The sequence below is a fragment of the Ammospiza nelsoni genome, chromosome 13, assembly GCF_027579445.1.
Source record: "Ammospiza nelsoni isolate bAmmNel1 chromosome 13, bAmmNel1.pri, whole genome shotgun sequence".
Taxonomy (NCBI): Eukaryota; Metazoa; Chordata; class Aves; order Passeriformes; family Passerellidae; genus Ammospiza; species Ammospiza nelsoni.
This window is the reverse complement of record NC_080645.1, coordinates 2,750,309-2,776,276: the sequence shown is the minus strand read 5'-3', so window position 1 is coordinate 2,776,276 and position 25,968 is coordinate 2,750,309. Positions and strand designations below refer to the sequence as shown.

Here is a 25,968-nt window from a genome sequence, read left to right as displayed (position 1 = left end):
TCCTGGCAGGGTGCACAGGGACAGGGACTCTGCTGGGGAAAACAGGCACAGGCTGCTGGGGAGAAGGACAGGAGGGATGGGGGCACAAACAGCCCGTGCCTCACAGGTGGTGACCTCAGTGTCTGACACAGAAGGTAGTTCATCTAAGCTGGAATCAAATATTATTTTAGTTAATTAATCTTTAATGCTATTAATTTTGGAAACATCTGTTTTAAAATGTCATCTCTCTGAGCACAAAAGAGGATGTCAGAAGACTTCTGGGAACCTTGAGCCTTCTCTTAAAGAAAGGAAAGCTGGCATTTGAAGAGTGGTTGGAGAGGGATGTAAATTTATACTAAAACAGATCGAAATGATGATGCCAAATTCCCTGGGTGGCACCAAACATCTGAACCTGGGCCATTGTGGCACTGCATGTAAATCAGTGAACAGGAGGGACAGGCAGTGCAAGCTGTGCCAGGACAGGCAGTGCAAGCTGAAGTCTGACAAAACAGCTGCTTTCTACTATCAGGCTGCTTCCCTTAAAGAGGAGGGTTTCTCCCCACCACAATAACTAATTGTTTAACTCTCAGCCTGGTCTTAACTAGAAATTCCTTGCAAAGCTTTTACCTTTGGGCCAATAATTTGTGGTTGGAAAGTTTCTCATACCTTAATCCTTTTTAATTTGGAGGTGAATATTTTCTTTTTTTTTTTCTAAAAGCCCAGCATTTCAGCTGGAAAGTGGAAGCATTCCCTAAAGAAACAACTCGAGTGCAGTTGAGCTGTTTAAGCTTTTTTAGGTTTCCCTGTTATGGTTTGTTTTGTTTTGTTTTGTTTTTTTTAATCTTTCTTGCCTGCTTCCTGGAACAGAGACCAGAATTACGGAGCACTGGACAGCTGGCACAAATCTACCCAAGTCCCAGGCTGATAGAGTTTGGCAAGATCCCAGCACTACAGCCTACTTCACGAAGTCTTACCCTCTTCAACAAAGGTCATGTCCCTACAGACTTCAGGATGGAGGTTGTAAGTATCTGTGGGGCTGTTTTCCAGGGAAATGGACTGGTCAGTAGCAGCCATGACTTGGTTTTTATATGCAAGATTTCCATATTGCCCTGTGTGAGAGGAGGCAAGATACTCCAATATTCCATCTGAGCAAGGCAAGAGGAACCTGGCTCTGGAGTGGTTTTAGCTGGGGCACCTCTCAGTGAAATCAGGTGCAGAGATGTTGGAGCAGAAATTAATCTGGATTGTGTTGACAAGTTCTCCCTTAATTTTATGGAAGGTCTTTAGCTTTGCGTGATCACATTTTTGGAGCTCTGTGCTCAAGAGAAACCTGTGGGCCTTTGCTCCCCACAGCATGGATTTCCCAATGGTTTCCTTGTCCACCTACAGTTGCTTTGTGCCAAACTGCTCATGTGGAGGCTCCTGTGGGTCAAGCCATCTGGGCTGTCCACACAAAGATAAGTGTGGGGGTTGTGAACCCCCCCAGCCTGTGATCTCTGTGCTATTGAAGAGCATCTTTGGGGAGCAGCTGCAGAGAAGGGCTGCCTAATACATGGGGGGCTGCAGAGGGCAGAAGGAGCTGGGGCTGCTCCCCTGGCAGGGGGAGCAGGGCTGGTGCAGCCAGGAAGGGCTTGTAGGCTGGGCCTGGGGCTGGCTGGGATGTCTGCTGGAGGGGGAGATCTGTGAGGGGCTTGAGGCTTGTTCTTCTTCATGCTGGGTGTGTTGAACTTGTGGAGCTCGATAAAACCTGATGCTATGGACTTGTTTGGTCTGTGGATAAAGCATCAGGCCATGTGGGAGAGTCCAGCCACAGCCTCCTGGGCCAAGGAGGAGGGGTGTGAATTTTCCTCTTGATGCTTTTCCAGCTGTTTCCACAATGGAGTTCTGCTTTCAGCCTCTGCAGGGAGCAGTGCACCTTGGCTGGGTGCTCATGGTGTGTAAAGGTTGGGTTTCACGTGCTCATACCAGGGCCAGACCTGCAGAGCTGTGTCTGTACAGCTGTGCTGGTGCAAGGCCTTTCCCCCCTCCTTTGGGCAGCTTCCAGCTCTCTTGCCCAGTCCGTGAAGTCCATGAGAAACAAGATGACAAAAGTTCTTGGGAAGAGTGGGCCATGCCCACAGAGCACATGCATCTAGTTTTCTTTCTGCTTCCTACTTTCCTGCTCTGCTAGAAGCATTTAGAGGTGACTTTTCCAAAGCAGAGGGCCCTGGGGCACCTCTCTACAGCTGATGATCAGTGGGAAGTGAGGGCTTCAGTCCTTCAGGGGGTGTTGAGAAGCACTGATGGCTCCTTGGGGAAGAATTGTTTGGTGTTGGGGTTTTGCTTACCTGGTTTTGCAGAGATACTCTTCAGGCTCTCAGTAGTGTCCTCCAGCCATGTGGTTCCTGCAGTGGGATTTGAGCAGTCCTGGCTTCCTGTGGCCTTGAGCCTTTGTGAGAGGCCAGGAGAGAGAAAGCAGCTTTCCTTGGCCCGCACTGCAGAGAAAGGCTGGGGAAGGAACACTCTCCTGAGGATAAGCATCCCTTGGGTTGGGCAAGACGGGGTTAATTGGGTGAGTCCCTAAAAGGAGGGGAAAATACAGGTTGTATGAACTCTGCTGTTGCCCAATACTGTATTTTAGGGATTTTAAACCTTTATAATTTTTATCATCCTCTCTTTAGTCTTTCTTCTCTTGTGGCCCACAAGAGACCAGGGTGGTTTCCTAAATGCATATTGTGCTTGTCTTACAGGTTCGCAAACGCCACTGCTGTACCGTTGAACCCAGCGAAGGAGTGATCCCTGCTGGGGGTGAGGTGCCTGTGACTGTCACAGCAACCCTGGATGACAGGGGGCTTTTCTCTGTCCCTGTCCGGGTGTTCATTGGGAGCAGCCTTAGCACCGCCTTCGGGCTGGTGGCTTTGGGCACTGGCACCACAATTGTCATAGACAAGCCATTCAGCCCAGAGCTCAACCTGGGATACCAATTCAGGTAGGAGATCTCTCCACTCGCACCTCTCCTCCTCCTGTCTCAACAAGGAGCAGTTTTGCTGTAGTCCTTCAGGCAAGGTCTTCTTCAGTGTTGAAAGCCCTGACTCCTTCCCTGAAGGCAGAGATTCTTTTAGAAGCATGTGATGGCCAGTTGAGAGTTGTTAGACACCCTCAAAAGCCACTGACAGGGAAACCAGTTGCTAAATTGCCATTGAATTGTCTTTAGCTCTGATACATTGATGTCCTCACTTGACCAAGTAATGATCTCACAGGCTCCCCCAGAACAAAAGGTTCCTGAAATGGTGTCCAGATGAGGCAGTCCCTCCCTGTGGCTGAGGGACCAAGGGAAGATGGCATCACACCCTTCCCTTCCAAAATGGCAAGCAGGGGCCCTGGGAACAACGAGACAGGAGGGTGACAACCCCCACGGGCAAGGCAGGAGCGCACAGAGCAGTTCCAGAGGCAGATGGAAACTCTGGTTTGTGTGGGGTCCGCACGGCTGCTGCCGCCGCTTCCTCGTGCTGTTCGTGGGCTCTGCTGCTGCCCTGCTCTGCCCAGCACCTCACTCGATTTTTCACTGCCAGCAGAGTTTGCAAAGTTCACTTCCAAACAGTTTCTAATGCAAAATGAAGTTTCTACAAGTTTGGCTAGCAGTGCAAAACCAAAGCTACTACGAATGAGAGAGGCTCTGCACCCCTGGTGTCCTCTCCTGGAGCAGGCAGACACTTTTTACCAGCTTGCTGGGATCATCCAGAAACTGCCTCCGAGCTGGCTTTTAGAAATGTCTGCAATCATACCCCCCCACACAATGTCCCCCAGTGCAGGATCTCAAAGATTCAGTAACAGTTTCAGGCACAGATTATTACAAAAGACAGTAACAGTATGAATCAACCCAGAACAAACATCTTGGAGGAAAACACCACCTCCTGTTAGCCTCACCTGGCAAATGTTACATTACCATTATAAACATATTTCCCTTTGAAATAACGATGTCAAAAGGGCACCTTATCAGACACTATTTCCGGTCCACATTAGGAACTGGAAATGTAGACAGTCTCCAAGCAATTAACACCTCAGGTTGCTCACTGGGAGCAATCTGATGACCAGGGAAAAAGCAACTCCCATACTATTTTCCATCCTGCCTTCTATTCCAGCCTGGTGCCCTGTATTCGTCAGTTCAAAGTAACAAACAGGGGCCACCATTTCCATCGGCTCTTCTGGAGAGTGGAATGCTACAGCCCATCTGAGCAGGAGGGCCAGAGTGTCTCAGCCCTCAGCAGCCCCAAGGATGATTCCCAGAGCCCCAAACGTGCCGAGCCTTTGTTTGGGCTGGAGCCGCTGTCGATGGACCTGCAGCCAGGCCGGTCTGAGGACATGGTGCTGCGAGGCTTCTCCAGCATCGCACAGGTGAGGTCCCCACCGTGGGCTGAGCCTGGGCCACCATCAGATCCCCTCCCCTGGGCTTGTTCCCTTCACATTTCCCTGGGGAACTGAGCAGAGGCCTTTAAGAAGCTGATGTAAGACCACATGTTTCTGTGGCAGCACCAGTTGCTTTCCTTGCTGGCCACCATCAGACCAGCTAAGGCTTTATTGTGATTCCACAGCTACCAAAACCCAGTGCTGATCCCAAAGCAGCAGTGGAAGGAAATATTGCTCTTTTTGGGCAAACAGTGCTGCATGCTGAGTCAGAAAAGAAGGGCAGAGAAATAAGTTACACTTAGTCTAAAAGCCCAAAAAGAAAGTGAATTAAACAAGTGCCAAGTGATTTATCTGGGGTAAGCATGGAGTAAAACAAAAGCCTTGTGAAGGGAGGGAGTTATCTCACAAGTGCCTTTTGTGGGTATTGGGGTGCAGTGTTACCGACAATTGAGCACAAAATAAATAAGCTGCATCACTGGAAGAAAAGGGGGCAGTGACCATAACTCTGTGGCAATTATAGAGCCTGTGGTGGGTGGCGGGTGCTGAGCCAGTGGAGGGCATTTGCTGGATGCTCTGCCACCACCCACTGGTGACAAGTGACTCTTGCACGCAGGAGGTGCAGGATTATGTGATGTGTGAAGCTGTCAGTATGGCAACCAGCAGGACTGAGAAGATAATGGAGACAGTCATTACCTGCAAATTTATTCACCCTTCTATAGAATTGTCAGCCAGACACTTCTCTTTCCAGGTGACCAAGGTAAGTCTGGATTGCATGCTGGCATTTAACAGCATGGCTGAGGGGGGTGTGTGCTTGGGTTAAAGCCCCTCTTTACCCTTCCTGAGGCACTCTGTAAAGTGAGTGAAGATGCTTTTAGGGATGAGACTGGTATTTAATTTCCCCAAAGTAAAACTGCAGTTACAGCTGCACTGCCAAGGGGGATCATGGCCACTTCCAGAGAAATGCCAATTTCTCTGCTCACTGTAAAGAGAGGTTTTGGAGGATGCTCCAAGGCATGGTGATGTCTGTGCACCGATACTGTAGGGAAGCTGGGAAAAATGGAGATTCCTGTGAATTCCTCAGGCTGACAAGGAAAAACCCATCACCTTCTATGTCTCTTTGCCTTCTCTGCTATTGGCATGAATGCTTTATGGTATAGTTATATAGTACAGCTCTGTGCATTTCCCTAAGTCTTCAAAGGACCCCCAGGCATCCTGCAACTGCAGTGATGACACTGAGGCAGAGCAGGTGCCCTTTAGTCTCTGGATCCCAACTCCAGCATCACCTTTCCCTCTCCTGCAAGTTGTCTAAAAAAGAGAAGATCTTTCATCCTTTGGTTTCTGTAGTTTCAGGCCTCTCCTCTGGTTTCCCAGGCTTCCACTGAAGTACAGAATCCCCCCCTGGAACAGGCAGTTCAGATGTAATTTAGGAGCTTTTCAGCTCTCCCTGATTCTGCCTGGGTTCTGCTCAATGACACACACACAAACTGATTTATGGCATACTATGGCACAGCACCTGTTTGATACCAGTACCTCCAGAACCAGCTTCCCAAAGCCTCTGGTTTCTCTGAACCACGCAGGAAGCCCAGCACAATGCACAGACAGGAAGGAAGAGCCCGGGCTTTTGTGAGGCTGCTAGAGCCAATAAGGTTGTGAGAAATGACTGTCTGTGAGTGAAGATCCTCTAGTGCTGTTTTGCCCAACAGAAAGACAAAACTGGAGATGAATGGCCTGGATTCACTTTCTGCTTTAGATCTTGTTCAAGCAGCCACCTCTGCTCAGGGGCCTATTCCCTCATCTGTACATGGGTGTGTTTCCCTGTTCCCCAGATGATGCTGTGGTTTCTAAACATGAAAAGCATCTGCTGTCAGGAAAAACCTCCTGGAAGGGTAGAAACAAATAGAAAGGGTAAATAGAGATGTATGCACTTCTGGGCTGAAGAATGTGAGATGCAGCAGAAGGAGAAGGACGGCTATGGCTAGTTGAGGCTGGTTTTCCTTCTCTCCTGTTTCCATAGAAACCCAGTGATGTCCTGAGGCTGCAGTACCAGCCTTTGGCTATAAAAAACACCTGCCTGCTGCCACTGGACCTTATGCTGGGCTTGGAGCAGCCGTTCCAGGTCTGTGATAAGGAGAAGCAGCCCCTCCCAGATGGCCAGGTGAGCAGCCCTGGACTCCTCCAGTGGGGTCTGGAGAGGAGGGATGTTGTGGTGCCTTTCTCTTGGGAGCTCCTTGAGTCAAGAAGTTTATTCTGTAGCATCAGCAGTGGGCTGGCCTGAGCTGCATCAGCAGAGCTGCTGAAAGAATCAAAATAGTATCTGAATTGAGAAGATCCATCCTGGCTTTAATAAGGCACAGGGAGAAGGGAGCAGGCAGCTTGGTCTGGGCAAGCCATGCAGTAGAGGTGTCTCCTGGAAAGCATGCCAGCTCTCCAGCAGCCACCCCCTTGGATTGGGGCTGAGCACAGCAACGGGAGCCTGAGGGATCCTGGACTGGCCTGTGGTGCCTGCAGTCAGACCCCTGCTGTAGAGAGATGAACCATGAACTGAGGAGCCCATGCTGGGCTCACTTTGAGCATTTACTGTTTGCTGCTGTCAGACCTTGGGACATCATCCCACAGGTGATTAATTACTGCTCATCTCCTTGCAGCCTGTGAGAGTGGGTGTAGGGGAGACCTGCCATCTCTACATCGCATTCGACCCAGCTTATAAACTGGATTTTAAGAGCTGGAAAACAGAGAAGCTTCTGAAGATAGACATGGTCAGGGGCCATCCTCTTGTGGAGCGTATCATCCTTCGGGGAGAAGTGCACTTCCCAAATCTCCAAATGCAGTCCAGATCCCTGGAGTTTGGCTGCATTGTGGCTGGCACTGAAGAAGTGCGTTCTCTGAAGATAACCAACTGTAGCCCACTGCCCGTCCAGTACCACTGGTCATTCCATTCCAAGAGCCAGGTTTACAGGTTGAGGTATGTGCACCTTTGCCCTCTCCTTGAAGCTCTTCTTGCTGGTGTCCTGTTTGTACTTGGCAAAGAACAAAGTACTTCTGACTTTTTCTGGTGCAAATAACACCGACCAGCTGTGCTCAGGCTGGGTGCTCAGGGAATAGGTTTTCCACCAGTTTGATGCTGCATAGCCCCCCGAGTGGTTTCCCCTGGGAAGGAAAGCTGGGGTGAAAGCTGCTTTCTCAGACCTCTGTGGCCTGAGACCATGTCCACCTTGATGAAAGGCTCCCAGTCCCAGATCCCACAGTGCTGCTGGAGGCCTTTCTGGCCCCTCTGCTTTGGGATGGGTCCTCTCTGCAGGAGCTGCTCTCTGCTCCTTGCCTTCCTCCCTGGCACTGTGCTGGAGGATGCCCAGAAGGTCCCAACACCAGCCAAAGAGCTACTTAGTGCCTGGGCTGATGCTGAACAGCCAGCTGAACAGCCTTCCCTTTCCTTCTTTTCTGAGACAACTCCTTTACTGCCAGGATGATTTCTTTCCCAGGGGTCAGCTTTCAGTGGACATCTTCGATTCTTCACTCCTTTTTTTTGTGACACTTGTTACTCATTTTGATTTCTCCTCGCTGCAACATTTCCCTTATGGGTTCTGTAGTGCTTGGCAGCAGGACTCGTTCGTCACATCATCTCCTATCCCTGCCTTCCAGAGAGTTTCTACTTTAGAGTGAAAAATGTCATTCTCTGGGCACCATGGTCCTGGGAAGTTGCCTCAAACCATTCATTAAAACTAAAGACAGTGGAATAGATGATTAGGGATCTCTTGAGGGTTATAATGAGAGAGCACCTCATCCAGAAATTAAACCTAGCCTTAGATAACAAGCTACAAAGCTGAAGGCAGTGATTCTTTGGGGAGCAGGTCATTACAGGCCCTTGTCTGGGAATGGAGCACCCAGGTCATGTTTGACTGTGGGGAGCACTTGCAGCTCAGCAGGGTGACAGGCAGGCACGGTTTGACTGTGTCCCTCACGTGGCATTAGAAACACAAGCAGAGTTACCCTGAGCACCTGCTTCAATTAAAAGTGGGGGATGTGACCTGAGTCACCTGGGAGTGTTGGAAAATGTCAACCAAGTCCCCCAGGTAGAGATGCAGTTTCTGGTGTTGGGCACTGGGGGTGGGGGCTGTGCTGGCTCATCAGTGGCCGGCTCTACCCCTTGGTGCCTCAAATCTCACCTTTTTGCTGCCTTTTCTGTCTTTTCCACTCCCACTGTGCTTTTTGCATCCCCACCAGGTGTAAATGCCTGTCCTCTGTAATTGCTCAATGCGAGCAGTTGCAGCTGCTGCAGCACCTCAGTGCCATCCCTGGGCTGCCTTTAGAACAGACCTGCCCCAGCCTGGATTGGGAAGGGCTGGATCAAACCATTTCTCAGTTCAACGAGCCAGCACCCAGCCAGGGGCTGCATCCTGGCCAGGAGCTGCTCGTGCAGCTGTCCCTCCCTCCCTCCCACTGCAGCTCCCTGTTCATAGTTATGTTATATTCCAGATACGAGCTTAGCTCAGCTAAATTCAGACCCCGACCACCCAAGGAGAGGAGAACCAGTTTGCCTTCCGCGTCATCTCTCAGGAGACGCCTCAGGTTTAGAAGTGTGCAGGAGACAGCCACAGCCCTGCAAGAATCGCAGGATTCTGCCCACTCTTCAGTAGCAGAGGTAGATTTTCTTGTACACCTAGTGCTTGTGTTGCCTCCCCAGCCTGCCAGCACCAGGTCATGCTTGTGCTGCTGACCTCTCTTTTTGCTGCCCTGCTGTGCTGTGCCCTGACAGTGGGCTGGGCAGCAGGGCCAGTGGCTGGACATGGGCTGAGGGGGAGGGAGAAATAGGAGAGTTTTCCTTGGAGAAGCTGGCTCAGATCCTACAGATCTGTGTTGAGTGTGGGATTTTTTGCCTTGTTTCCTTCCCAATGTAAGATGACGATTTTCTCTGCATCATCATGGTAACACCTCCAGCTTCCCTCCCAGACAAGCTGGGATGATCCTGATCTCCATGGAGCCTCTTCCCAACCCAGCCAGACTCCCTGTTTCCAGGTCCCTGCTTTCACTAGAGAGCTGCTATTGCACTGCTGGCCCTGAAGCTGTCTTACAAAGTGGGACTTTGCAAAGTAGCTGTCTCTTCCTCCCAGCATAGAAAATGGCTTGTCTTTCAGGTGCCACGGTATTACAGCCCACTAGAGTTGGTGGGAACCATGCCTCCCAGGGATGTACTGCACACTCCCGTGGCCACGGAGGAGGTAAGAGGGAATCTGTCTCACTTGCACACTGTCAGTGTGGCAAGCAGGGCTGCAGCTCCCAGTGCCACTGGGGGCCCTCAGCATTGGCCACAGAGGGGCCTCCCATCCCTGCAGGCCCATCACCAAGTGCTGCTGGAGCAGCTGGTAGTTGGAGAGGCCGTGCAGGACACCTTGTAGGGCTGCCCAAGGATGCTGTGCAGCACCTATGGAGGGCACTGCTCCCCCTAGACCTCATCTCATAGGAAATTTTTGCAGGAGCTTTTGCTGAGGCACCTTGAGAACGCACCATATACATCAGAGAGAAAGGGGAAAGGCCTCAGGAGTCAGATGAGCTGGGCTGGAGCTCTTCTCTGACTCCCTGAGCTCCAAGAGCTCTCACTCTGAGTGTCCACCTTTGCTAAAAGCAGTAAGAAATGCTTTTTAAAGACAAGTTGTGCATCAGAGAGAATTTCTACTGCCAGGAGACATTTACTTTAATTTAGTGTATTAATTAATGCATTGATCTGTGAGTATGGGAGAAGATTTTCCCCATGGTCCCTGCACTGGTCAATGGCATGGATGCAGGATGAGATGAGGGTGATTCTGGCAGTGTTTGTGGAATAGGCCCCTCCAGGTACAGCTGCACTTTGCTCCAAGATGCTCTTTGCATCCATTTCCATGCGCAACACCTCAATCTCTCCTGTCCTTCAGGTTTTCAGTATCCTGCCACTGTCAGGTGTGCTGCAGCCAGGAGAGAGCCAGCAGGTCTCCTTCACCTTCTGTAGCCAGTTCAACACCATCTCCTATGTCACGGCGCTGTGCTACGTGGAGGGAGGCCCCACCTACGAGGTGATGCTGACTGGGGAGGCCTCATGCATCAGCTACTCCGTGAGCCCCCGGGAGACCTACTGTGGCTCTCAGGTACCACACACATCCCTGCCACAGCTCCTTGCCTTGGTGGCTTCCTGCCCACCTCGCTCCAGGGCTCCCTGCCCTTCCCAGCCCCTTTGTTGGCTCTGGGGCTTGGAAGTCCAACCTTTGAGGGACACATCTGGCATCCAAGCTGCTTTAAAATGGCCATCTCCAACCCTCTCCACAATGCTGGGAATGCCTCTTTTTCAGGGTACCTAACACTGCCTCCTGGGGCAGGCAGGGGCCCAGTGGGGATGCTCTGAGGGGTGTGTCCCTGAGACATCCCTCTGCTGGTCCACTCCTAAAGCCTGACCTCCAAGGAGATGCTCTTGTCTAAAGCTCTTGCTTAATCCACACAATAATCAAGGGAAAAAGTTAGGCTTTCAGTCACTATATTTGGAGAGAATGTCCCAGAATAATCCCCACTTCACTCTTTTTCAATTGAAAGCCCACAGATATTTCCAACTGCTGGCCCTGTCTGTGTTGCCCTGGGTGACTCCCTTGTTGCATCCATGTCGCTTGCCAATACTTGCATGCAGGTGTCTTTTCTTCTGGAATGCCTCAGTGCTGTCTCTGTTTCTCCTGGCTGTTGGTGACCCCTCAGAGGGCAGAGGAGGGCCTGTGTCCCCTGGTTCATTCATTCCTGGCCCTCACGTGGTTGTTACCACAGCTCTGTGTGCTGCCAGAGCTCCCTGGTGCTGTGCAGGTGCCCTGTGCCTGGGGGTTCCCCGGTTCCCAAGTGCCCCTGTCTCCTCCCTGGTCCCTGCTCCCATGATGTGTCTGCTTTCAAACCCAGGAGAGAGGAAGGGGATTCCCAGCAGCAGGCCTGGGTCTGTAACTTCCCTCTCTTGTGCCTTCTCTCCAGCTGTTTAATGAAATTCATCACAGCAATGTCACCCTGGAGAACACCGGCAAGATGAAATTCAACTGGGTGCTAAACCCTAGCCCTGCAGACCAGCGTCTGCCTGGTGTGTTTCTGGTCAACCCCACCACTGTAAGTAGCACAAGTGACTGAGCCCAGCCCTGTGTCAGGTAGCCCAGGAGAATTTTAAAAGGAAAAAAGCTGGGGCGGGGGAAGTCGGAGGGGAAACCCCCAAACCCAGCCATGAGAGAGACAGAGCTGTAATCCATTTCTGCCGGGGGCAGAGAAGGTCAAACAAGTGCTCACCTGATAGACTTCCCAATGGCCTTGGCTGGTGGGTGGCTCTGCTGTCAGAGGCGACACCGGCGGGAGGCACAGGTGTGTTGGTCGCTGTCTGTCCTGCTATAAGGGGAGTAGAGGAGAATTCTTTTTGATAGATTTCTCGGATGAAAATAAGGCGCAAACGCAGCCTTGTATCTGAAAACTGTTTCTTGATAAAGAAAGGGTATGGTCCCGACCAGAAGGGGACAGAAAAGAGTGAGAGAGAAAATAAGAACCGGACAGAGCAAAGAGAGGACGGGGACAGAGCGTCACTGCTAGAGCCCTGAGGCGCTGTGTCGGGTCCTGCTCGGCAGATGGAGCAAGTGCTGCCAACCGTACCAGCGTGCGTGCCCGCCGCGGCGTGAGGGGCTGGATCGGGCGGCAGCGGGGCCGGGCTGGATCTGCCGGCAGCGGGGCCCGGCTCCATGGGCCGGCAGCGGGGCCCGGCTCCATGGGCCGGCAGCGGGGCCGGGCTGGATCTGCCGGCAGCGGGGCCGGGCTGGATCTGCCGGCAGCGGGGCCGGGCTGGATCTGCCGGCAGCGGGGCCGGGCTGGATCTGCCGGCAGCGGGGCCGGGCTGGATCTGCCGGCAGCGGGGCCGGGCTGGATCTGCCGGCAGCGGGGCCGGGCTGGATCTGCCGGCAGCGGGGCCGGGCTGGATCTGCCGGCAGCGGGGCCCGGCTCCATGGGCCGGCAGCGGGGCCGGGCTGGATCTGCCGGCAGCGGGGCCGGGCTGGATCTGCCGGCAGCGGGGCCCGGCTCCATCGGGCGGCACCGGGCCGGGCTCCATGGGCGGGCAGCGGGGCCGGGCTGGATCGGGCGGCAGCGGGGCCGGGCTGGATTCGCCGGCAGCAGGGCCCGGCTCCATGGCCGGCAGCAGGGCCCGGCTCCATGGGCGGGCAGCAGGGCCCGGCTCCATGGCCGGCACCGGGCCCGGCTCCATGGCCGGCAGCAGGGCTGGCTGTCCCGCGGGCTGCGGCCGGGCCGGACCGGGCTCAGCAGCCGCGGTTTGTCCCTTCGGGACACGGCGGCTGCTCCCTCGGGGAAGCAGAGGAGCACTGGGTTGCCGTGGCGAGCGGGGAAGAGGCAACAGCAGCGTAGACAGACAGGGAAGAAGTGGCTCTGCAGGGAGCCGGACCCTCCGGGTGATCTAAGCCCAACAAAAAACAAAAATGGCGGGGAAAACCTGGCAGTGTTAACTGCTTGTATATGCTAAGATTCCTCCCGTAACTCAGCCCTTTTAGGAAGACTGTTGGTCAGACGGGCAAAATTTTCCCGGGCTTCGGGGTCTGCTTGCCTCCAAGGGGGAAATCTCTTGCAGCCCCCCAGACACAGAGCCTGTCTGCATTTTCTCCTAACGACCTCCTTTACGCGTGCGATGTGTTAAGGCTCCCAGCACGTCTACAGCCTCTATAGTAATTTTTCACCCCATGTCAGAAAGTGGATTTATAACATATGTTGTGGCATAACTTAAAATTTAATTGGTTGCTCACAGTCACTCTGGGGACCCCGACGGCTGAGATCTCAGGCTGTGCTGGCACTGGAGCGTTTCTGAGGGTCACCTTACCCAGGCTGTGTGATCACATATCCCTTAGTAGCCTTGCTGCTCCCTGCCTCTTCCAGCTTTGTTGCTGTGCAGCGCCTTTGTGGGGCAGTGAGGGGGCCAGGGAGCAGCGGGGCTGGAAGAGCTGGAGAAAAATCTGCAGCATCCCACCACTGTCCAAGCTTCTCAGTCCTGTCTGGATGGATGTCTTTGAGCCGAAGCAGCGCTCCTGCCTTTGTCCCTCCTTGCAGTGGGAAGAGGAAGCCGATTGGCTTTCCATTTCTTCATGGCTGCCTCCTGCAAGGGATGAGAGGAGCTGCTGGCCCTGCTCAGTGCAGGCATTTCCCTTCCACAGCGGCAACACAAGAGCCTTTTTTTTGACGAGGCAGGCGCTTGCTGGCAGAGGGCAAACCCCATCAGCAGCAGAGCTGTGCTGGGGCTGCAGCCTTATGAGCCCTGGGGAGGACACACTGCACCCCGGGGTCAGAGGCTCGACTCTTTGGGCACAAGGAAGGTAGAAGGTGTGAAAAATGAAGGCCACTCCTCAGTTAAAATTTAAAGAAAATTTAGTAAGAGACAAAGGGGACAAAGTCAACAAAGCAGAAGTAACAGCACTAGGTGCTTGGCTTGGGTGCTTAGCCAGAGGCACAGACCAGTCAGCACAGCAACAGCCCTGATATACCCTGGGTATTGCATCAGCCATATCTACAAATGCTTATACATATTGAGATAATTTAACATAGTTCCTCCTCCGTCTCATCTTTTTGGAGTATGTGCAGTTGTCCTAGTCCTGGTCATTTGTTAACTTTTTTACACATTCAACAGGTTTCCATTCCTTCATTGGTTAAGTGTTAATACTACAACAACTCTTCACCAACATTGGTATCACAACACAACATTTGCATTAAAAGAACTCTAAACTTTAGCAAAACTTCTTTTACAAAAGTCAACATTATAAAACACATAGTATTTACTCTAACAGTTGTGAAAGCCAATACTGTAATATGTTTATCACTAAGGTGATGTGATCTGATGGTTTCTTCTAGATGAGAACCTGTCTGCTCAGCCTGTCTGTCCCCTGAGCCATCCCCATCAAACACTCTGATGCATTCCCTCCCTCCTCTCCTGTCCATGCAGGGCTCCATTGCACCTGGCGAGAAGCAAGTGCTGGAATTCTCTTACATGCCAGGATTACCAGGAGCCTTCAGCAGGACTTACCATCTTAAAGTGGGTGACCTGGAACCAGAAAAGATCTGCCTGAAAGGAGAAGCATCCTTTCCCATGATCACTTTGAACCTGCCCTGGAACATCAAAGGTGGGCACTGTCTGTCTGCCCCCAGGAAGGACCCCTCTGGTTTTGTTCCCTACCATAGGCCCATAGGGCAGCTCATCCCAACCTCCACCAAGCCTGGAGGGTTGCAGGACTCCCAGACCAACTCAAGCCCCCTGGTTGCTTCATGAGTCTTGAGCAGAGCATCCCATGTGGGCTTTGTCCCAGGAACCAACCTGCAGAGCCTGCCAGCTCATCTGGCAGGGTCCTGAAGGATGATGGCTAGAGTGAAAGGCTTGGGAAAGCTGTAAGAGAGGCTGGCAGGGCTTGTGGCAGGGTTGGGTTTGTGTGACATTGCAGGGGATGAGCTGCTCCTCAGTGGCAAGGGAGGTGGGTGGGAGCGAACATGAGAATTCAGAGAGGAGCAGCAGCATCCACTTTCCTTAGATGGCTTGAGGGATTTCTTTCTGGAAGAAACCAGTGTTGTGAAGTAGGGACTTCCCAGCTTCAGTGGGACTAGCACTTTGCTCACACTTCTCTTTGTGGATGTTTTCTTCCTTCAGGAGATGAAACACATGAGAAGCCTCTGACACAGCCCGTAAAACCGCTGCAACAACACAGTCAGAAGAGTAAATCAGGTGCTCGGAAGAAGACTCAGAGCCTGAAGACTGAGACCTTGAAGTCTCAGACCGCAGAAGCTCAGACTCCAAAGAGTCTGATTCCGAAGACTCGGGACCTGCAGCCCAGCGTGATTGCCTCTGGCACTGCAGTAAGAACAGCTGCAGCCCCGTTTGGCACAGGCCACCTCCCATGTCACCTGAGCCCCTTGCAGCACACAGCAGCTCCTGCTGCCCTGATGGCACCCGGGACCTCCCTGCCCACTGACAACCTTGTGTCACCTCAGCATTGCCCCTAGGGCTGCCACGCTGGTCATGGTCTCCTCTGGGGCTGCACCAGCTTCCTGCCTACCCCAGGGAGAGATCCTGAAGGCCATGCTCCAGGGATGGAGTTGATGGTGCTTTGAAGGAGATGCAGATCATTGCTGGGGAGTTTGTTGGTCCCAGCCCAAGCCCTGCCAGATTTACAGATCTTAACAGCAGCTGCCTGATTGTGCCCAGGGGCTGTGCTGGCAGGGCTCATCTCCAATAGGCACCAGCTTGGTCCCCCTTTCAAGACAGTTTTTGTCCAAGCTGCCTTGGTACCGGCTGGGGGCAGGCAAGTATCTGGAGCTCTGGAAGGTTCCTGGCTTGTCTGTCTGCCTGGCCAGATCATCTTTGCTAACAGTGTCTGGGCAGGCAAAGATGCTGGAGTTACTTCCCTGGAGATGAGGTCCTGGCTAAGAGAGCAGGAGGTGTCACAGGCACTGAGCAGCCCGACAGGAGGACCCCACACCCCCTCCCAACAAGAGTGGGCTGGGATCCTTTCTCAGGTGTAAACCATGGGAAGGACCTTTGCTAAACAGCCCGTCTTCCCTTTCCTCAGACAAACACTCAGTTGCAGTTAAACATGGTGAGGAACCTGGTAGCGAAGGCTGCTGTGGAGCTGCAGGAACAGTTCATGTCCCTACCCCCGACGAGCAGCTTCCCTGACAAGGAGCTGTGCCAGAGCCTTGTCAAGTGAGTAGGGACTCCCATCCCCATCTCCAGGTGCCCCTGGGTGGGAACACCCAGCCATGTCCCCTTCTCCTGAGAGCTCCCTGTGTCTGCAGAGCTGGGAACAGCCTGGACTCCAGAAGGGGTCTGGTCCTGGTGGCTGTGACATGCTGCATGTGAGCAGCAGAGTGTCCTCCCTTCCCCAGCACCACGCTGAGCTTTGCACTGCTCAGCTCCCCACAGGTGTGGGGTTCTGTCCCTAGAGCTGGGGGACCCAGTGCAGACCTTCTAGCCCTTCCAGACAGCATAGATTCTGTCCCTGCTGCCTAGCTCTGAAAGAGACAACTCCCAGCTGAGGTCTTGCTTCCAACTAACAGCTGTGCAGCTGTGATACTGAACAAAAGGAGAAGGGAACTGCACGTGTCAGCAAACCCTTTAAAACCCAACATCAGATGGCTTGAACCCTGGTGGGGTGGCAGGGCTTATCTAGGTGACTTGGTCCATCCCTTTGCACCATCATGATGCAGCACAAGCACGGGAGCTTCAATTCAGGAAGGAGATGCTCTGCAGAACAGATCGTGTGGTCTGGTTGCAGAGCAATGAAGATTTCCTGTGCAGGCAAATCTTGTTACTAGGCCCCAAAGCAATTTCAGGCTCAGGCTGTACACCAGGCTAAGCAGTTTCATTGAGACTGGTGGAGACCTAGTATACTCACTTACACTGGGTTTTCATGGCAGAGGAGCTGTGGCCAGTGTCCATTTTAAACTTATTTTCAGGTACCATTAGTAGCTGAAAAAACCTAGGAGCTGCACTTCTCCTGACTTCCCAAAGTCATTGCCAGGTGGTTAGGCCATGGGTTTCATGGGCTTGAGCTGAGTTTTTACAGCAGTGAATAAAGAAACAGCCACTGTATTTGTATCCTCCATCCACTTGGATGTGTAGCCAGGCTGTGGTTTAAGGACTGTCCTTAATCTTCCTTGCAGAGTTGAGCTGCCCGAGTATGTCCTGGACATGGGCACTGTCCGTAAGGGTTTCACTGAGAGAAGCACTCTGGAGATCACCAACCATGGGCAGATCCCAGTGTCCTTCCAGATCCATGTATCTGTCCTGGAGAACACAGGTAAGCAGTGCTGGAGACACTTCCTATGGGCTTGGAGGAGGTGTCTCAGACAGATTAGCTTAAGCCATTGAACCTGGGGAGGTTTCTGAGCTTTTTCTTCTCAGTGCCTCTGCTGAGAGCTTTAGAGGCAGAACTCTCCTGGCCAGCCATGCCCAGGGATTTGGCCTGCCTGTGACTGCCCTAACGCTTCAGTGCAGGGGCCAATGGTGACCATCACCCTGGTCACCTCTCAGCATCTTCCACCCTTGGCTCCCATGGGCATCGAGTTTCTTTGGGCACTCTATGGGCTTACTTTGCCAACCAGTGGGGTCTGCTGTGTTTTTGAAGTGCTTTGTTTGAAGTTCACACTATCGCAGGACTTGTATTCAGCCTTTTTTGAGGAAGCAGCCTGTGAGATCCTCTGGTGGATCAAAAGAGGTTTCCAAAAGAGACCTTGAGGCAAGGCTGCCCTTCCATCACACAGTGGCTCGCTGTGTCTGAAGGGTGTTCAGGTGCACTCTGAAGTTTTTGTCCAGGTCACAGCAGGGCATGGTGCTTTTGCCAGACCTCTCAGCTAGGACACCTGTAAGACCTAAATGTGCTTATGACACATTTTGTATTTCTGGTGTATCTCAGCTGCTTTGTGTTTGTCTCTTCAAGGTTTCAGCGTGGACCTGAACACGGTGGAGGGCCTGCCCCACAGCTACATCAAGACATTTGACGTGCGCTTTGAAAGTGCCCGGCGGCCACGGGGTGATGTGGATGTGGTGCTGCCCATAGAGGTACCACAGCTCTTGGGGCAGGCAGCAGGCTGGGCACAGCAGCAGATGTCACCTGCACCCTCCGCTGAATTCTCTGTCCTTCTCCAGGTGACAAAAGGCCCCACATATAACATCCGTCTTCATGCCACTGTGTCTGAGTTGTCAATCGAACTGTCCAAGAACATTGTGCACTACTCTGCTGTCGTTGTTGGGCAGTACAAGGTTGAGACAGTCCACCTCTACAACTGGTTCCGAGTACCCTGCAAATGGTCCATCAAGCCTGTTCAGAAGGTAAAGCCCAGGCAACATTGAACACAAAACTTCTTGGTTGGGTTTTCTTTGTGACTCTTGCCCTTTCTGCTCCTGTGGCTGCCTGAGCACTTGGGTCTACAGCGTGTTTGAGGAAGCTTCTGAGGGTCTAGATCAAGGCTGGTTTGCCTGGACCTGTTCCATTAGCAGATGCTTTGCTTTTCTGCCATCTTCACCCATTCCTCCTCCTCCTCTGAGGACAGTAGTTCCCTATCTGCCTGCCCTGGGTGAGGTTTTCCCTCCTGCTGTAGGCTATGGGGTCCACACTTGGTTTGGCTGTGGGTGCTCTCAGCACCATGTCAGTGTCTCAGAGCATGAGGAGACCTCACATAATTGGTTTCTGTGCCCAGACCAATCACTGCAAATACATGACACCAGCCGTTCGTCAGAAGCAGCAGGCGCTGGAGTATGAGCCCTGCCCCTTTGAAGTGAAGCCCTCCAAAGGAACCCTTGATCCAGGAAGGTGCCAGAATCTGAAAATCAAATTTACACCCAAGGAGGAGGTGAGATTGGCGGGTGTCAGCCCAGGAGGCCTGTCAGGGCTATCTGGAAATGAGGGCCTGGTGCAGAGAGTGTGGTAGGAGCTCTGCCTTCACGGGAGCCTTCTGCAAACCCCGTACTCAGCGTGGCTCAGTTCACCCCACAGAGCACTCCTGTGAGATGTGCTTTGAAATGCCCACAGGGAGCTTGCACAGAGAGCACCAGGGCTCTGAGGCTGCCTCTTGGCACATGGGGGGGATGTGCCCAACTCCCCTCAACCTGCCCCTTGCCTGGCTGTATTTGCAGCTGTGACACTCAGTGCAGAGCAGCTGCCCACTCACAGAGGATAATCCTGGAATGGCTCATCCTGCTGCAGGACAGACCAAACAGCCACCACCCACCTTCCTGGGCACGGCAGGACGGTCACCTGTAGTGGGGTGCTGCCAGCAGTCCCTGGGGCTCTGGCCTGCCTGCACATTCCTGTGCAGCTGGGGAGTCAACTTTTAAAGGATGGAGCATTCCCAAAAGTGGTTTGCCTGTGGCTGCTGGGTCTTGGAAAGTGGCAGTGTGTACCAGCATGGACACAAGTGCTTCTGTGCCCACACACACTCCCAGGGATCTTTTAATTGCTCAAGAAATGTAACCATCTTGTGTCTGGCTTGGACCAGAGCCAAACACTAAGCAGAGAAGATGACCCTTATTTCTGGCCAGCAAGAGCTCATTTGCCTCTCCTGGAGCTGGTGTTTGCCTGATGCAGCAGTGCCAGGACTGTGTCTGGACACTGTAACCCTGAGGGCCCTTCCCATAAGTATTGCACTCCTGCATGACTAGGTGAAAATGTCTGACAGTCCACTGTACATCCATCTGATTCCCAAATACCCAGTTACAGTGCACACCAGCATTCATCCCAGTTACTCAGACCCAGACTACTACAGATGCTGTACTCCCTAGCATAAGTAAATATCTGGTTTCCATTTACCTTGGAGACACTGATAACACCCCAGCCTTGGGGCAAGCATTGTATTTGGGGTCCTGTCATCTGAGACTTCATGGATGAGTTTCCTGCACTTTTCTCTTTACAGAGGTCTTACAGTAATGAGCTGGAGCTTAACATTTTTGGGAGCAGCAATCAGTTCAAGCTGTACCTCTCAGGACAAGGTCTGGAGCCACGGTTGGAGTTCAGCCCCCCAGAACTAGAGATGGGATGGATGCTGGTGGACAGTGATGGGATGGAGGCCACAGTGGTGGTGAAGAACCCATGCAACTTCCCCATTGAGTTTTACGCCCTGGATTTTGATGAGCAGTACCTTGAGAAGAAGGTGAGAAGGCAGGTCCATGTACATGCTGCCCGAGCTCCACAGCACTCCAGCATTCCCAGGCTTGTGCCAGGGAGATGGAGACAATCCCCAGGGCAAAGCCAGGTGTGCTGACAGGCTGTGGGAGGACCTAAACTAAATAGTTTGTGTTGTTGGGAGGAAGGGAGGAGACAGACAATAGGTTTGTTGAGTCTGCATGATGAAAGGCAAGAAAAGGAATCTTGTGGATGGTTTCTCTTCCCTACGTGCACAGATCCTGCGGATGGCAGAGGAGTCTGAGGATCATGAAGCACAGAAGTGGCTGAAGGCAGAGCTCAAGGCCAGGGCTGAGGCTGAGGCCAAGGCCATGGGCAAGGCAGCGGCAGGTCAGAAAAACAGTGAGGGTTTGCCAGTGTCTGTTTGGACTGTGGTCACAGCAGAGTCCAGCCCATACACCCTGAACTCTCTGTCGCCTTGCTCTCCAGGGAAAGCCCATGCTTTTAGCAGCTGCCTGTTCCCCAGCTTGGTGGAGGAGCTCTTGGCTGAAGGGCTGTGGCATCCTCTTCCAATCCTGGGTTTAGCCAAAGCAAGCACCTGCCATAGACTGGGGAAATAATCAGGATATTCCCTTGTGTCCCTTAGCCACAAAGACTAGGATTGGATGAGTTCTTCAGACAGGTCTAATATCACTGGCTCTTTTATATTTGCACCTTCCTAGCAACAAAAGAACAAGCTCATGTTGCTTTCACCGAGTCTCCTTTCCTGGGATCTGAGAAGATGGGGAGGATGGTGAGGATCAAAGGTAGGCAGGAGGCTGACTTTTCCCCCTGGTTTTGCACTGCAGCACGTCACAGAGCTATCACATTCCATCCTGAGTCCGTGGCGAAGGTGGCTGGGATTCCTTTCTCTCGGGCTGTCCTGCGCCACCCGGGCACTGCCCCGTCCTCGTGGAGGCGCGAGGCGCAGCCCCACCGAGGGATTGTTGTCATCGTCCATGGGCCGCCCCGGGCAGGTACGTGAGCTGCAGCCCAGGGCTGCAGGGAGAGGGACGAGCAGGGGGAACACATCCTGGTGGGCCACGGTGCTTAAGGCAAGTCCTCAGCTGAACGGGAGGTGGAGATGATCCTCTTGGCTCTAGAATTCAGAGTTTGTATCCACGCTGCAGCTGCCTCCCTCATGGCCTCCCCTGGAGGGACACTTGCTTTCCCACTGTCCTTTTAACCTTTAAATCTTGTTGGAGATTTTTCCAGGGCCTGTCCCTGTAGTGCCTCCTGTGCCAGTGTCACCAAGCAGTCCTCCTCTCTCTCTCAGGAAAGACAGAGATAGCAGCAGGCCTGTGTCAGTATTATGGTGCTGCTCACATGTCCATTGACACCGTGGTGAAAGAGGCCATGGCCAACAACCAGAGCTCAGCGGGGCTCCGTGCCCGGCTGCTCTGCACCCAGGCTGCCCTGGAGCAAAAAGGTAAACACAAAGGTGATGCTGGTAAGGAAAAATGCTAGAGACAGTGCTTGAGAAACCCACCACGACTGTCCACTTCTGCTTACTCAGAGCAGCAGTTTTTCAGTCCTTGTGTCTCTTAGGGAATGTGGCTGAAGTGCGTCTCTGGCTTCTTTAAAAAAAATCAATTTTAAGGGCTCAGTCAGGGGCTCTTTTATAGCCCCTTTTTCTGCTATTCTTGGAACATGTTCATTTTTCTAGGGGTGTTGAAGCACGCCTGTCTCTTTCCAAAATATTTTATATTTCCTCAAAGCTGAATTGAGCTTGCTCCTCATGGGCAGCAAGCAGAACTGCTGCCCACCTGAACAAGGAAAAAGCCTTCTGAAGTGGCTCATTGAGCACAAGAGAACTGACTATGCGTGTAACCTCGCAAACGAGAGGAAGGGAAGGACAGCCTCCCAGAGGAATTTCCAATGAGAAACATGCTCCAGATGAGCTCTTTTCTCCAGAGAGTTACCTATGGCCACTGTCAGGTTACACAGCTCGTTGGGCTGTTCTGAGACTGGAGACATTTACGAAACTTCCTGGGCAGTCGGTGCCCTGAGCTCTGCAGGGTGAGGCCAGACCTGGCTTGGTGCAGGGGGAAGTTTTGCAGTGCTCAGTTTTGAACCTGGCTGGATTGGGAGCTGGTGGAAGGAAGAAGAAGAAGCTGGGGTTTTCCCACAAGGAGGATTTAGCTTCAGTGGAGACAAATGATGCAAGTGGGGCAGGCTGCAGGTCTCCACATGAGAATGCAGGATGGGTGCAGTGTATGGAAACAATGCTCCTGGAGGACAAATCTCTGGCTTGATCTGCAGGGGAACTGCTGTGTGAGCAGCGTCACCTGCGTGCACAGTTGTTAGGAGGGACATAGCGCTGGCTTTAAAATCAAGTATGGCATGCTGGTAAGAGAAGCAGGGAAGGAGCTGCTTCTGGGAAACAGTGCTGCCAGTGCCCAGCAGAATGGGGAACAAGTGCCATGTTCCTTCCAGGGCCCAAGGTTGTGCCCATTGCAGTGAAAGGTGCCTACTTGCTTTACAAAGCCCCCCTGAACCGTCTGTCCCCTGTGCAGGTAAAAAGCTCACTGCTCAGAGCAAGAATAAAGAAGCCGCTGAGGAAAACATCTACAAGAAGTATGCCAAAGGCAAGAACCTTCCAGCACAAAAGAAGGAGCCAGCCAACGTGAAGGGCACCAAGGTAAACATGGTCTGCCCTGGTTGATGCCTGGGATCTTTACATTGTCTTTGAGAAGAGCAGGGAGTGCTTACAGTGGAGGCTCTGTGCCAGCCAGGGCCTGGCACGTGGGTCCATTGTGCCATACTTGGGCTGGGAATGTGCTCTGGCAGACAGCTCCACTGGCTCTCAGTGGTTTGCTGGCAAAGTGAGCAAAGTGCTGGGAGGCTGCACTGGGGCTTGCAAGCTCAGGTCTCTGCTGGCCAAGGGATGGGCCCTGCAGGACCTTCCCCTGGAGCCCCCAGCCTGCACTGCTAGTCTGTTCTAGTCTCCACTAGTGAGGAACCCCAGCTCCAAGCCCAGCAGTGGGAGTTGTTCAGGGCTGTTGGTTTCTGTTCCCATTGCAGTTCACAGTTTCCACTGCTCCTGCGCCCCAGCAGCTGAGCATCGTCAGCAGTCGTGGGGAAGAGCTGAACTGCTTGAGCTGTGTGCTGCCCGAGGAGCTGCTGGTGGACATCCTCAGTGAGAGGCTGCAGGTGTGTGGGGTGGGGGAAAAGGAGACATTCCTGCTCCGGAGAGAAGGCACTGAGGTACGACTCAGAGAGGAGGAGGAGGAGCAGCTCTGTACATGCTGCTCGAGGATCCTGGACTGTGTGCAGGGAACCCTGGGGGAAGCTGCAGCTGCCCTTAGTTGGCAGAGCCTAAGGACAGGTCCCAGCTGCTCTTAGCTACTGCACTTGGAACAAGGATAGCTGGTGCCCTGGGACATCTGGGATCACTGTCCAGCTGTGAGGCCCCTGCGTGCAATGGCTGACTTACTCTTCCCTTTATTTGCAGCAGAAAGACTGCTACAAGGGAGTGATCTTTGATGGCTTGGAGAGCCTCTTTACAAGCAGCCTGGAATCTTCTCTGCTCTGTGTACTCAGAGCTGTCAAGAACTGTCATCATATCTATGTGGTGAACCTGCAGCAGGATTATGCTTCTTGGAAAGCCAAGAACAAAGCTGAAAGAAAGAAGAAGGAAGCTCAAAGAGAGAAGGAAGGTGAGATATCTTCTCTCAAATCTTCTCTCTCAACCTTATCTCAAGCCTCAACCTTATCCCTGTGTATCTGGATTTTCAGCAGAGCTTGTGAGAAATGTTTTTATTAATCTTTTTACCTTCTGCCTCAGTGTAACTAGCACTCATCTCAGAGTTGCAGGAGGTCTGAGGTTTAAAGACCTCAGATGTTAGAGATGTTAGATTTAATGTTAATCTCTAACATTAAATCTTGGGCACAAGAGCCAGCTGCTGTAGCTCAGTGACAAACGACTGTCCACAGCCTTGGTGCACTTAAGCCAGGCAAAGCCCAGAACTCTCTGATCAGCCATAGTTTGGGGGATTGTCTGAATTTTGGAGCAGGGATATGAGCTCCCCAATATCTCCTGGGATGATAGGCTGGATGGGGAAAAGCTGTGAATCCTTGCAGCTGACATAGAGCACCCAGCTGTGCTTGCAGTCACTCATTGTTTCTCTTGCACATCTTGCAAGTGGATGAGGATGAGCATGATGCCCTCCCTGAGGAGAAGAAAGCAAAAGTGGATAAAATATTACGGGAAAGGAAGAGAACAGAGACGCAGGGGTGAGTAAGCCCTCATGGGTTACTGCTCAGGGTTTTGTCCCTGGAGGGTTTCCCTGCTCCAAGGACTTTGAGCTCAGAAGTATTTGATATCAAAGGCCAGAAGGGTGGCCAGTCTCTTAGCTCCTGGTTCTCCTTATGGTGGGACAGCACCCAGAAAAGCTCATGTCCTTTAGGCTCCCCTTCAGCTGCAGCAGGAGGCAAGCACAGGAGAAGCTCTGCTCCAGCAAGGCAGCCCAGCTCAGGACTCACAGGAAAAGTGTGGAGCTGGGAGTGGAGGCTGCTTAAAGCAAGCTCAGGACTCCTTTCAGCCCAGGCTGAAGTTGGTTCCATGGAGAGGAGACAGATGAAGCTGCTTCAAATTGTTTCTATGGCAGATAGCACTTGGTCAGACAGTTTGCTTGGTCACAGCTGGGTTCCAGCAGGAAACCTGGCTGACAAGAGCCTGTCTTGCAGGAGAAGAGTTCCTGCAGACTCTGCTTTCTGACTGATAGGATTATTCTCATTAAGGAGCAGGCTGTGCCCACAGAGAAGGGGTCTGAATGAGCTGAGTGAGAATTGTAGGAGAGATAAGCAGATGTCAGCAATCTGTGCTCTGCTTTAAACTGGGAAGTCAAGAGACAAAGAGCTTTTTCAGGCATCAGCACAAAGAGCTGGTGGATCAGCCTTTGGCAGGGGCTGGAGGTGTCTGGCTGTGCCTTAAGAGGGAGGTGGTACAGTTGAGGCCTTACAATGGCAAGGCTTAGGTTTGGCTGGTCCTGGAGGTGCCCTTCCACCAATGCCCTCACTTGGGATGTTCCCAGCCTCTGTGGGTTGAGGAAAATCCACAGAAATGAATTCTGCCATGGCCTCAGGGTCAAGGAATGAAGTGCAGGGCCAGCCAGGACTGGTGAGCCCAAGTTTCTGGTGGGGACTCTCAGTGATGTTTTCTTCTTTGTTTGCTGAAGGGAGCTGAAGCAGCCAGCTCAAAAGCTTGAGGAGGAGGCAAAAGCCTTAGAGCAGGAAGAGAAGCAGAAGGAGGAAGAGAAGCTGAAGAAGGAAAAGAAAGTCTCCTTCGGGAAGCAGCCTGCAAAACCAGAGAAGGAAATCATATCTCCAGAGAAGAAGGAAACCAAAGCCCCAGAGAAGGGGGCACCCAAAGCCCCACAGAAGAGGGGAACCAAAGCCCCACAGAAGAGGGGAACTAAAGCCTCTGGGAAGGGGAAAACCAAAGTCCCCAAGGACCCAGCTGAGATCTTGGTCCTGAGGTTTCAGATCTATGAGTCATCACAGCAGGACATGGCACAGGTTTTCTCCTACTGGGACAGGGTTCAGGGTACCGTGCAGTTACCCGTGATCCAAAAGGGAAACAAGTCCCAGCCTGCAGCTGGAAACAAAGGCTGGAAGACCAGTAAGCCTCAGGAGAAGGTGAAGAGGCAGCCTAAACCAAAACATGAAGGCCAAAGGAGTCTTCAGTCATCTCAGCTGAGGACACAAAGCAAAGTTGCAGAAGGGGCAGTCAGAGACAAGCATGTCGGGGTGCCGTGCTTGGACATCCAGGTCACAGATCCGAAGGCCATGATTGGGGAGATCCTGAGGGATGGGAAGCTGCCAACAGAAGACCAGGTAAAACCCTGCAAGGCTCAGATCTTGAGCTTGCTGTGGTTGTGGGCCCTGGAGCATTGTGTCCTCCAGGTGGTAATGTCACAGAGCCTTG

The 25,968-nt window shown here is 52.6% G+C and overlaps 1 protein-coding gene across 1 annotated transcript in view; it reads left to right on the top strand.

Annotated features, from left to right (window-relative positions):
- Positions 1 to 25,968, top strand: part of LOC132079267 (hydrocephalus-inducing protein-like) — a 66,325-nt gene that overhangs the window by 24,800 nt on the left and 15,557 nt on the right. Inside the window, exons 17-43 of the mRNA XM_059481768.1 lie at positions 847 to 999; positions 2,709 to 2,947; positions 4,101 to 4,353; positions 4,886 to 5,122; positions 6,380 to 6,520; positions 7,011 to 7,327; positions 8,839 to 9,004; positions 9,396 to 9,581; positions 10,272 to 10,481; positions 11,338 to 11,466; positions 14,336 to 14,513; positions 15,032 to 15,237; positions 15,951 to 16,084; positions 17,044 to 17,180; positions 17,820 to 17,941; positions 18,029 to 18,211; positions 18,580 to 18,732; positions 19,792 to 20,028; positions 20,279 to 20,390; positions 20,723 to 20,806; positions 20,849 to 21,016; positions 21,316 to 21,468; positions 22,556 to 22,680; positions 23,064 to 23,192; positions 23,494 to 23,698; positions 24,185 to 24,275; positions 25,220 to 25,877. Of these exons, the coding sequence (XP_059337751.1) occupies positions 847 to 999; positions 2,709 to 2,947; positions 4,101 to 4,353; positions 4,886 to 5,122; positions 6,380 to 6,520; positions 7,011 to 7,327; positions 8,839 to 9,004; positions 9,396 to 9,581; positions 10,272 to 10,481; positions 11,338 to 11,466; positions 14,336 to 14,513; positions 15,032 to 15,237; positions 15,951 to 16,084; positions 17,044 to 17,180; positions 17,820 to 17,941; positions 18,029 to 18,211; positions 18,580 to 18,732; positions 19,792 to 20,028; positions 20,279 to 20,390; positions 20,723 to 20,806; positions 20,849 to 21,016; positions 21,316 to 21,468; positions 22,556 to 22,680; positions 23,064 to 23,192; positions 23,494 to 23,698; positions 24,185 to 24,275; positions 25,220 to 25,877 (5,106 nt within the window). The remainder of the gene's footprint in view (positions 1 to 846; positions 1,000 to 2,708; positions 2,948 to 4,100; positions 4,354 to 4,885; positions 5,123 to 6,379; positions 6,521 to 7,010; positions 7,328 to 8,838; positions 9,005 to 9,395; positions 9,582 to 10,271; positions 10,482 to 11,337; positions 11,467 to 14,335; positions 14,514 to 15,031; positions 15,238 to 15,950; positions 16,085 to 17,043; positions 17,181 to 17,819; positions 17,942 to 18,028; positions 18,212 to 18,579; positions 18,733 to 19,791; positions 20,029 to 20,278; positions 20,391 to 20,722; positions 20,807 to 20,848; positions 21,017 to 21,315; positions 21,469 to 22,555; positions 22,681 to 23,063; positions 23,193 to 23,493; positions 23,699 to 24,184; positions 24,276 to 25,219; positions 25,878 to 25,968) is intronic.